The sequence below is a fragment of the Sorex araneus genome, chromosome 4, assembly GCF_027595985.1.
Source record: "Sorex araneus isolate mSorAra2 chromosome 4, mSorAra2.pri, whole genome shotgun sequence".
Lineage (NCBI taxonomy): Eukaryota > Metazoa > Chordata > Mammalia > Eulipotyphla > Soricidae > Sorex > Sorex araneus.
The window spans coordinates 134,401,649-134,414,234 of record NC_073305.1 but is presented as its reverse complement, the minus strand read 5'-3'; the positions used below and the strand labels follow the sequence as shown (position 1 = coordinate 134,414,234).

At 42.0% G+C, this 12,586-nt stretch overlaps 1 protein-coding gene across 2 annotated transcripts in view; it reads right to left on the bottom strand.

Annotated features, from left to right (window-relative positions):
- The window catches only part of AFG1L (AFG1 like ATPase), a 191,477-nt gene that overhangs the window by 156,440 nt on the left and 22,451 nt on the right, over nt 1-12,586 (bottom strand). For both annotated transcript variants that reach the window (XR_008629796.1, XM_004605766.2), the window contains exon 2: nt 9,920-10,143. Coding sequence is in view for 1 of the 2 variants with exons in the window: in XM_004605766.2 (XP_004605823.1) it covers nt 9,920-10,143 (224 nt within the window). In the remaining variant the exon portion in view is untranslated. The remainder of the gene's footprint in view (nt 1-9,919; nt 10,144-12,586) is intronic.

Sequence of the window (12,586 nt, the reverse complement as noted above, 5' to 3'; positions counted from 1 at the left end):
AAAAAATAGATGAGAAGAAACAGGGGCAGGGGTCAAGGCGCTTCGCGTACATCAGTAGTGTTACGGAATAACAGAAGAAACCTGGAAACACTAGTGATTGACACTGGCAGTGGGATTGGTGATGGAACACTGTATGTCAAAAACTGAATAATGAATAACTTTCTAACTCATGGAGATTAATAAAATAAAATTTGGGGAAAACTTTTTTAAAAAAGACATTTCTTGGGGGGTTCTGTTTTGTTTATTTCTTTTTTTCTTGGCTGGAGGTGAGGTCTCCCAAGCAGTGATGAAGGGGCAGCCCAGGTTTGATCTTGACACCTCAAAATCCCCCAAGCACCACTGGGAGCAACTCCTGAGCACAAATCCATGAGTGGTCCCTGAGTACTGCTGGGTGTGGCCCAAAAAGCAAACAAACAAATAAAACCCAGCATAATTTAGGATCCTGTTTTCTTACCTGGGGTCAGGCCTGGGGCCACTCCTGCTGATACTCTGAATACTCTGGCCTAGCAATGGTGGGAGCCACCATGACCACCCCAGCAGTTCTGGGGACCCATGTGTGCCATGAATCAAGTCTGGGACCCCCAAGTATCAGTCATGCACCCCAGCCATTGGAGCTCTTTCTGGGCTTTGTTCTTTTTACCTATTAAGGTGTTACTTAATATAAGATCATATTAATGAAATGTACGACACAATGATTTGTCATTTGTATTCGCTGAGTAAAAACTACAATAAATCTAGTAGATATTGATCACCACAGCTCCAAAATGAGAACTTTAAAGACCTATTCACAATTTTTAAATATACAATACAGTATTATTAGTGCAGTACTGATGTTGTTTGGCATATACCCAAGACTAGAAGTTTGTACTATTTGGCCTATTACACCTCCTCCACCACTCACCAACCCCCACCTCTAGGAAACAACACCAGTCTGTCCTCTAAACCTATGACCTTGATTTTTAAAATTTTTTGTTGCTCTTCGGGCCAGAGCAATAGTACAGCAGGGTAAAGCACTTCTTTGAACGAGGCAGACCTGGGTTCAACCCTCAGAATCCCATATAGGCCGCCAAGCCTACCAGGAGTGATCTCTGCATACAGAGTTGTGAGTAAGCCCTGAGCACTGCTTGGGTGTGGCTCCAATACAAAAACAGAACAGGTCACATCTCCAAAAGAACATGATATGCTGTTGAGTCTTCCCAGGCAGACTGGTCTGGGCTAAGAACTCTTGGGCCTTCTCAGGATGGAGGCAGACAGATTCCCCTTTCCGCCTGAAGGTACAGCAGCCCAAAGCCATACCAGACACCCTCCAGCTTAAAAATAGCTCAGCTCCACAACTGAACCTCATCAAACAGCCAATACACCAAATTGTTCCAGATTTATAGCTCTGGGACTATTTGACCACACAACAATTCAAAACCCTACTTATCCAGCAGGATCACAGAAAACCTGATTGGAAAGTTGCATAGAAGATCTCCAAGCTCATTTAGCCTAAACAATAACATAGAAGGCTGAACTAGCACTAACTAGCACAGCATATCCTCAGACAATGACTTTAGTAGCATCATTGTGAGATAAAACAATTATCACAAATTGACTCTTATTGGTCTAAGTTTTGATAATTCCATTTGCCTTTGTGTTATAACAAACATTAAGAAGTAAATTTAGTTGTGCCTGCAAGGGAGCAGGTTTGGGTGGTGGGTGGGAAACCAGGGACAATGGTGGAGGGAGGGGCACACTGGTGGTGGGACTGATGGTGAAAAATTTGGTGCCTGAAACAAATATATTATGAACAACTTGGTAGACCACGATGCTATAATAATAAAAAATTTATTTATGTATTAATTTATTTACATTTTATTGAATTACCGTGAAATAGTTACAAGCTTTCATGTTTGGGTTACAATCTCACAATGATCAAACACCCATCCCTCCACCAGTGCACATTCCCCACCACCAATATCCCAGGTATACCCCCCTTTTTCACCCTCCCCCTGCTTCCATGGCAGACAATATTCCCCATACTCTCTCTCTCTAGTTTTGGGCATTATGGCTTGCAACACAGACATAATAAAAAAATTTTAAAGATACAAAAAAAAAAGATATCTATCCATGTTGTTGCAGATGACAAGATTTCAATCTTTTTTGTGACTGAGTAATATTCCACAGTGCATACATATTATATAAATCACACATAGTTTAACAATAAAGATACATCTTAAGAAATGTAGGAGTAGGTGGTTGAATACTATTGAATACACTAACCATTACTGATTGAAATATTAAGCAATACAAGACAATGTATACACAACACATTTTCCTTACCCATTCACCCACTGAGACCACCTGGGTTTGTTCCCTCAGTCTGGCTATGGCTAGGTTTTTTGTTGCTCTTCAGGCCAGAGCAATAGTACAGAGAGTCTCTTGCCTGCACACCTGGCTGTCTTCCCCGGGGCCCCTCGGAGGGGATGGGCTCCAGATTCCCTCCCTGCCCCGAGCAGAGGTCCCAGCAGCCAAAGACCACCAGAACCTAGCCACTGCCATGCTCAAGGCCCCTCTCCGCACGTTCAGACAGGCCTCACGCACGAAGGTACCGGCAGAGGAACCTAGGTATGTGTAATCCCATCAACGGCCAACATCCAGAGACTTAAAAGCAAGCTCCCAGAAGTGATATCTATAACCTACTTTTTCCTCTGGGAGAAACTCGCAAGCTACTGAGAGCTTCCTGCCCACATGGGACAGCCTTGCAAGCTTCCCATGGTGTATCTATATGCCAAAGCCAGTAACCAGCTGAATCTCATTCCCCTGACCCTGAAAGAGCCTCCCATGAGGCATTGTTGGGAAGGCCGAGAAGAAAGAGGCTTCTAAAATCTCAGGGATAGGACGAATGTAGAGGTTACTGAGACCACTCAAGCCACTCAACGATCAACGGGATTTCGTGTCATGTCATCTGGCTATATAAGCAATGCTGCAATAAGCATGAGGGTGCAGATAACTTTTGAGTTAATATTATCATTTCTTCAGATAAGCACTTCAGATTGAGCATAAAAAGGTGCAGTATACATTTTTACATAAGGTATATAAAATCATATACTTATACACACTACATGTAATATCTGACATATGCTTTTATAGTACATAATTTTTCTTAAAAATTATAATTTACTTTTCTGCATCAAATAAGGTCTATTTAACATTAAAAAAAAAATCTACATATTTTGCATATGTACTTTGTTCCAGATAATCTCATCGGCCACCGTCCAGAACTCACGGCTGCTTCTCCTGGAAGGGAGCATAAAATGAGGCCCCCATAACCATGCCACTGGACTCCACGCCAGACTGTTTTCACTTGGGGTGCCCCAGAGGGGAGCAGGTGAGAGGGCCCGCCCCAAGGGACTCAGCCCTGACAGCTGACCTACACAACCCAACCACTGCCTCGCTCCAGGCTGCCTTCCACACGTTCGTGCCGAGCCTCACACATGAGTGAAATCTCCTGGAACCCAGGCAATGTGGAACTTGTGTGACGTTGGACTCTGGGCTCAATGGGACCTGGGAGATGCTATGCCTGCTTCCCCCAGTCCCCATAGGCCCAGGGGTCATGCCATAAGCCACCTCCTACTGGCGCCAGATAATCTCCTCATCGGCCACTGTCCAGAACTCACTGGAAGGGAGCATGAAATGAAGCCCCCATAACCATGCCACCGGCCTCTGCATCAGGCTGTTTTCACTCTGGGCACCTGGGGTGGGGGGGAGAGAAATCCCCACCCCAAGGGACCCAGCCCTGGCAGCCAACCTCCAGAACCCAACTGCCACCAAGCTCAGGCCAAGCTTCACATATGAGTGAACATATTTCTAGACCGCACAACCGCTAAAGCAGCTGCGTAACACATCATAAGTCACTCCCTACTCATTTTACATAATTACCACACCATATTTGATTGGAGGCAAGATGGCGCTGACACCACCCAAACCCTCACACTCTCCCAAACTGGCTCACCATCTCGCCATAGACAATGAATGGCTCAGCACGCTAGGCATGGAATTTTATGCATGATCCCTGCTGAAACTCTATGCATGACTCGTGATGGACATCCCCAGCTGTTTTGCAAGATTCGGACATAATGGCATCTTTGGGGCATGGAGAAACCACGCCGTTGGACATAGAGCCATGGCAGCAATGCATGCAGTGGCTCATTCATTGTGCGGTGTTGTCAGCCAACCACTGGGTGACCTGGGACTTGGTGCAGGTGTTCAACCTGGCACAGACTCTCTGTGATAGGGTCCTGCTCTGCCAGCTGCTCAACAACCTCTGGGCATAGTCCATCACCTCAAGGAGGTCAACCTGAGGCCACAGATGTCCCAGGTGCTGCTCAGAGATGCAGGCAGGTACGTATTTGTCAGTGTGCAGATTGTTACAATATGCCAGTCGACCAAAAGCTTACATTCAGTAGACTAGGAACACCTATAAAGGTGATTAGAGGCCACCTCAAAAGCCTCCGTCCCTCCCGGAGAGCCCGGCAAGCTACCGAGAGTATCCCACCTGCACAGCAGAGCCTGGCAAGCTATCTGTGGCTTACTTGATATGCCAAAAACAGTAACAATGACGGTCCTCATTCCCCTGATCTGAAAGAGCTCCCAATACACCATCGGGCTACATTAGCACGTGACATGGACAAATGAAGATGTTACTGGCGCCCACTCAAACAAATTGATGAACAATGAATGACAGTGATACAGTGATTTTGTTCCGACTTTTTTTCTTTTCTGTGTTGAGGATATAACCCAGAGCTTCACACACAGAAGGCATGTGCTCTAGCATTGGGCTAGAATCCCAGACCTTTTATTGCCTCCATCCCAGACCCCATTTTGGCCCATACACTGCAGAGCTGGTGGTGCTAGAAAACCTGAATGTAAAACCTACACTTCCAGTCCTTGTAGCTGTCTCCCTCGTATACAAATTCTGTGTGTGTGTGTGTGTGTGTGTGTGTGTGTGTGTATTTCAAGGAATCAATCAAACCCAGGTCACAAACACTCAAAGCAGATACTCTGCAGTTGAGCCATATCCCTGACCCAATGTCACACTTTAAACAAATGTAAGACTTTAAACAAGTCTTTAGAATGTGTTAGATTTTAAAGAGCAATGTGTTTGATCTCCAATCTAACTTCTTCAGATATATGCTATCACTGGGTTAGGTAAAAATTGCTTTAACTTCAGTTTTCATAAAAATTTAACACAAAAAAGTCTTTTTCTTTTTTTACTATAGTGATAATTTATTATTTATTTTTCTTTTTGGGTCACACACAGTGATGCTCAGGGGTTGCTCCTGGCTCTGTACTCAGGAATTACTCCTGGCAGTGCTTGGGGGACCATATGGGATGCTGGGGATTGAACCTGGGTCAGCCACATGCAAGGCAAATACCCTACCCGCTGCACTATCACTCTGGCCCCACAAAAAAATGTCTTACAAAAATATTTTTTATCTTTAATAAACCATAGATTTATATATTTTTCATTTTATGCCGAATGTTTAATTTCTGACAGATAAAATTTCTGGGGCCAGAATAATACAGTGGGTATGGCACTTGCCTTGCAGAAGACCAAAGCCGGTCCTATCCCTGGAATCTACAGATGGTCCCCAGAGTCCTAGAGAGGAGTGATCCCTGAGTGCAGAGCCAGGAGTAAGCCTTGAGTACTAGCAAGTGTGACCCTCAAAAAAAAATTTTTTTTAAAGAATAAAGGTCCAGGAATCAGGAAGCTTATCAGAATCGCTCTGCTCAATGAACTTAAATAAAGGAAAGGAGGAGAGAGAGTGCTTTCTCTCTTAGCAGGAAGATATAAGGAAGGAACTGAGAGGGGAAAAAAAAAAAAAACAGAAAACTGTCAAAAAGACCTGTCTAAAGAAGTAGTCTAAACTAGTTTGAAGGAGTTTAAACTACCATATCCCCTGAGAGAAAATTCCATGGTCTGACATGCCAATTATCCTACTCGTAGCCACCAGGTACTGAAATTCAAAAAAGGGAAAGCATCAGGATCTTCGATCAGCTATGATGTACAGACTTGATAGTCCAGAGATAAACCCTCAAAGTTCTTATGTGACAAAGGAGCTGCTTGCTCGAAGTGAAACAAGCCTCTCCAATAAATGGCTGTGGGGAGAGAGGAGGAAGAGGAAGGATGGAGGAAGGAAGGAGGAGGAAGAGTGAGGTGAGGAGGAGAACAACAACAGGAAAACAGGATCTGTATCTCACACTAATACATAAAGGAAGGTTAATTCAAAGTGTATTAAACAACTTAAGATTAATGACCAGAAAAATAGCACAGGAGTATGGATAATCCCAACACCACATTATGATCCTCCAAGAACTACCAGGAGTCACTCCTGAGCACAGAGTCAGGAATAGTCCCCAAATACCTGTGTCACCCAGACATTTTTCCACACTACCTAATATAATAATAACTCAAGATTAAACCAAAATCCATAAAATACACTGAGAAAACATACACAGAACTTTCCAGACATGAACCTCATAGTAGGTTTCTTCAGTGATTTTGGCTCTAGTGGGAAAGATAACAAAAACAAAATTAAATAATTGTGGCTACATCAAACCAAAAAGTTTTTGTAAGGTGAAACAAACTCAGGCTAAAATAAAAAGACACCAACCAAATGGGAGAAAGTAGTTGCATACAATACCTCAGATAAAGGTCTCATATCCAAGATATAGATATTCACAAAGCTCAACAACACAAAAAATTCAATAAACCCATCGAAAACTTAGGAGAGAAGATGATCAGAAACTTTCTCAAAGATGAAACACTGCTGGATAATAGACAAATGAAAAAGTACCATCATCGTTTATGCATCTCAGGGAAATGAAAAAATGATGAGTTTATCATCTCACACCAGTGAGAAGAACATATATATATATGTATGTACATATATAAATGATTGAAAACAATGTAGTAGGGATGTAGTATGATTTTAAAAAACGTATTTTTTAAAAAGCACCATATTCATTGCTAGTGGGAATGTTCTCTAGTTCTGCTTCTACAGAAAAATAGCATGGAGACTTCTCAATAAAGTAAAAATGTGACCCAGAAATTTTACTTCTTATCATCTACCTAAAAACATCATGCAGACCTATGTTCACTGGAGCACTAAGTACCACAGCCAGGATATGGAAACAATCCAAATACTCAAAAACAGGTGAATGTATACAAGAGTTGATAAATAGAAGGATAGATGATAGATAATACATACATACATACATACTACATAGACAAGAAAATGGTGAACTCTTGCAGTTCAGTGCAACTTGAATGGTACTGGAAGGCACCATGTTAATTGAAACAAGGCAAACGGAGAAGGACAAGTACTGCATGACCTCACTCATCTATAATATACAGAGAAATAAAACAAAGGAACCAACATTGAAAGACATTGGTTAAACGATGACATACTGAAGGATGACAAACTCTTGGTTTATGGTTAAGAAACTGAGGTCACTAAGCAGTGGAGGAAGAGAGAAGAAGTGAACTACAGGGGACGTAAGGACAGTATTGGAGGGTCTTGAGTACTCTGGTGGCAGTGAAGATACAGTGATTTTTTACGAAAAAATCATAAAGGTAATACTATTATAATCATATGCCTATACTACAATAAGAATTGTTTTAATCATTTTTTTTAAGTCTTTGGGGTCAGAGCGATAGTGTAATAGGTAGTGCCTTTGCCTTACATACCGCTGACCCAGATAATTCCCCTGCGCACCACCAGGGGAAATCCCTGAGTGCAGTCAGGCATCCCAGATAATCCCCCTGAGCACCACCAATATAGTCCAACAACCAAGAAAAAAAAATAAGTCTTAGGCAAACTAAGTCAGAAAAGTTCTTTTATACCTAACAAATGAACTGTTCTTGGGAAGGTGAGGAGAAGGTATCCAAATAAAGTATGGTTGGGTGGTAGAGAAAGCTGCTAATAATAGTATCTTATTAGGGAGGGGGGAAAAAAGGAAGAATATTATTAGGTGAAAAGCAAAAGGAAAAGGAAAAGTATGTGGTCCTTCCTATCTCCCATCCCCAATCCTCAGATCTTTTGGATTATAATGTCTCCTAAGAGATGTAAAAACCTTGCCTATATACCCCTAATTAATGGAAACAGATTTTCACAGTAGCTCCACAGTATTTAATTCTCTTCCTCCTGACTCTAGAAATGCTTGATTTGGCTGTGTAAAAGTAATTCTAATTATAGTGATTTACATGAACTACTTACCATTTATGCCTAATTATCTTACAGCACAATAACAATTATGCATACATTACATGTGTCAGATTAACCTGGTTGTAAGTTTTATTTGGTAACAAAAGTAAAGTACTTATAAATGCTCATTCTTATGGCTCCTATTGCATGGTCATCTGCCCAGAACTGTTTTAAAATTTTATTAGAGAAAGCACCATTACATAGATAGGTGAGAAGACTTTAATAATCTGCCACCAAGTTTGTTCAGTTTATTAATTATTCTGGTATTTTATGGAAAAGATACATGTTATTTTAATATTACATATACTAATACTATACTAATATTTGAATATAGTCTGGTCTTACAGAAAATTTATCAGTACTAATAATTGAGGGGAAAAAGTCTACTATAATGTTTAAACATCCCCATTAAAAAAACAAAATCAGGGACACAGAAATAGTGTAGCAGATCAGGCACTTGCCTTTCGTGCAGCAGATCCAGCATCCATACGGTCATCCAAGCCCTACCACGAGTGATCCCTGAGTGCAGAGCCAGGAGCACTGCTGGGTGTGCTCCCCTCCTCCACCACAAAAGGAGGCTGGAAATCAAGCTCCAGGGACAGGGACTCATGCCTTGCATGTGCAAGGACCCAAGTATTGGTTCTCACAATATCCAGAATCACATTGTGCATTAGGCATACCACAGCACACCACTTAAAAATTCCAAGACAAGGGTCAGGAAGATAACTCTGAGGGCTAGAACACTTGCCATGCATGTGAACGGTCCCAAGTTGGGTTCCCTGGTACCACATGGCCTCTGAGAACCACCTGGAGGCCCCTAAGCACCACCAGGTATGGGTCTGGTGGTCCCCAGCACTTCTAGGACCTGGCAGTCAACCTTCTGGCCTGGTTGGTTAAGTACTGTCAAGAGTAGCCCTGGGGACTAGAAAGATAATACAGCAGAGAGGGCATTTGCCTTGCACATGGACCAAGTACCTACCTTAAGTACCGAAAGAGGATACTATGTTTCCCGTGGCCTACAGTAGACAGCAAGGAGATGATCCAGATAGAACTATCCTAAAACATGTCCCATCCAACCACCCAAGAAGACCACCAGCAAGGATGAGGGGTTATGACCTGGAAGCAGATGGGTGAGATGTTCTTCCAGAGTCCTTAGAGGTCAAAGAGAGGAGCAGTAGGTTGTTTGCCCAGAGCATCCTGAAGATGCACCACTATGACCCTCAACAACAATCCAATAAATCAGCATCTACTATAGAACAGGCCCTTCCCAATCACTTAAGACTTTGCTATTTGGCTCTAATCTTATATCCCTCTCATTCTGAGCCTTGAGAAGGCAGGCAAGCAGAGAGAGAGAGGAAAGGAGCAGGGAAGAAACAATTCACTCCTTCTTCTCCACTTCAGATACTGGGCCAGGATGAGCTAGAGGGAAAAGTAGGCACTGGACTACCCAGAAGTCTTCATTTAGATGAAAGAAAGCTATGGAACATCAGGAAGTCACAAACTGGGACCCAACAGAACGTGTTTCAAAAAAAGACAAATAGTACAACCAAGAAACATTTCAAACTGAGAGTGCACATTTTCATACTGTTTCATGATTACATACCACTGCATTTAATGTTTTTATAAGATGGTTACAAACTGTTCAGATTTTAACATTATATAATCCTCACCTTTGAAAAAAGGCCTTCTGCTTCGATACTGTATCCTTTAAGGTCCTCGTGCAATTTTTGCAGACACTGTATGACATTTCTTTGATGTTCATCATCCTTTAGTTCCTGATGTTTGATCAGAAAATCATAGTGATCCAGTGGTCCGTGGCAAACAGCCAAAGCTTTCGAATAAGCCTCGGTAGCAGCAGATGGGGACACACTTTCAGGTGCCTGTACAGTATAGGCTATGGACAAAAAAGATACCAAGAAAAAAAGTTCATTTTTCTTAAACGAACATTTTTTATAATTTTTTATTAGTGAATCACCATGAGATAAAGATACAGACTTACAGACTTTCATGCTTGCATTTCAGTCATACAATGATAGAGTACCCATCCCTCAACCAGTGCCCATTTTCCACCACCAATGGTCCCAGCATCCTTCCTCCCACCCCCTACCCTGCCCTCCCCTCCACCTCTCCCCACCTCTGTGGCAGGGCATTCCCTTTTGTTCTCTCTCTCCTTTTGGGTGTTGTGGTTTGCTATAGAGGTATTAAGTAGGCATCATGCTCAGTCTATAGTCTATTTTCAGCCGTATCTCCCATCCCTAGTGGGCCCACCTACCACCCTTTGCTTGGTGGTCCCTTCTCTATCTCAGCTGCCTTTTCCACCAGCGTGTGAGGTCGGCTTCCAGGTCGTGGAGTAAACCTCCTGGTACTTATCTCTACTATTCTTGGGTGTTAGTCTCCCATTCTGTTACTTTATATTCTACAGGTGAGTGCAATCTTTCTATGTCTGTCCCTCTCTTTCTGACTCATTTCACTTAACATAATACTTTCCATACTGATCCAACTATATGCAAATTTCATGACTTCATCTTTTCTAACAGCTGCATAGTATTCCATTGTGTAGATGTACCAAAGTTTCTTTAACCAGTCATTTGTTCTCGGGCAGTCGGGTTTTTTCCAGATTCTGGCTATTGTAAACTGTGTTGCAATGAACATATAGGTGCAGATGTTACTTTTACTACACTTTTTTGCATCTCCAGGATATATTCCCAGAAGTGGTATGCTGGGTCAAATGAGAGCCCAATTTCTAATTTTTTGAGAATCGTCCATACTGTTTTCCAAAAGGGCTGAACCAGTCGGCATTCCCACGAGCAGTGTAGGAGAGTCCCTTTCTCCCTACATCCATGCCAACACCAGTCGCTTTTGTTCTTTTGGATATGAGCCAGTCTCTGTGATGTGAGATGGTATCTCATTGTTTTGATCTGCATCTCCCTGATGATTAGTGATGAGGAGCATTTTTTCATGTGTCTTTTAGCCATTCGGATTTCTTCCTTGAGAAAGTTTCTGTTCATTTCATCGCCCCATTTTCTGATGGGGTTGGATGTTTTCTTCTTGTGGAGTTCAACCAGTGCCTTGTAAATCCTTGATATCAACCCCTTATTAAATGAACATATTTCAAAGTGTTCTGCCTATGTTTCTTACCAGCCACATTTGTTAACACTCATAAGCTGTTCTGGAAGGTAAGACAGAAAATGGGAGTGGGGGAAAAAAAACTGTAAGCTGTTCAAACATATATATTTGAATGTCTGCTAATGTTATTAGAAAATAATCATACACAACACATTTTGAACAATAAATATATTTGCAATTATCTTTTTTAGGGTGTTTAGACACACCTGGCACTGCTCAGAGACTCTTCTTGGCTCTGTGCTGATCAGTGACCCCTGGTGGAACTCAGGGGAACATGTGATACCAGGAATCAAACTTGGGTCTGTCTCATGCAAGGCAAATAACCTCCTGAACTATCTCTCCAGCACTTATAACTACCTCAGTAGATGGGAGAAAAAAACAAACTTCAGAAGCTATTATTGGCCTATCCTAAATCTCCTAAACCTTCTCTAAAAAAATCTCTACTTTTGTCCCCACTCCATTCACCCAGCTACCACGTTTCATCAGAACTGTTCCCCAGCAGGTGCGGTACCCTACTTTTTTGTTTTTCCCTGCAGTGCCAGTTATTAAACCCAAGACCTCTCACTTGTAAGTTCCCTGCCGCTGAACTACATCCCCAGCCCTAAAAGTCTTTCTTTAAATCAAACCTAATTTTGGTTCTTGCATAGTAAGACAGACTTGAAGACTAGCCACAAAGGGTTTTTTAACTGTTGCTTTAATCTCCATCCAAAATACCACCACCTCAGACAGTAATGCATTGAATCCAGACTTCTGGTTCCACAATCCCTCCCTTTTCCATAATCTTTGCGCTGAGGACAGAGAGTTGAGAAACAATAGAGCATCTGCTTTAAAGCAGGGTGGTGCCCTGAACCTTTTTTTAGTCTCTCCTGGGAAAGGCATGGTTGACCTAAGGTCCAATCATAATTCTGTTTTTATCTGGGACAAGCTCAATGCACAGGAAATTCTCTCTATATTTTTCAGAAGCAACAATAAACTGCAGCAAATGCACTATTTTTAGAGAAACATTCCTCAAAGGGGCTTTGCCAGTGTCTCTTATTTCATTGAATATTATATTTCCTTTGTTTGAACAATAGGAAAACTACTTTGAAAAAATTAACAGTCACAACAACACTTCCATCTTTTTCCAAAGAGCAAAAACAAATCCTTAAGTCTACCATAAAAGTCAATGATATGGCAGGGCTGCCTTCTAACAGCTATTGCCTATTTTTCCC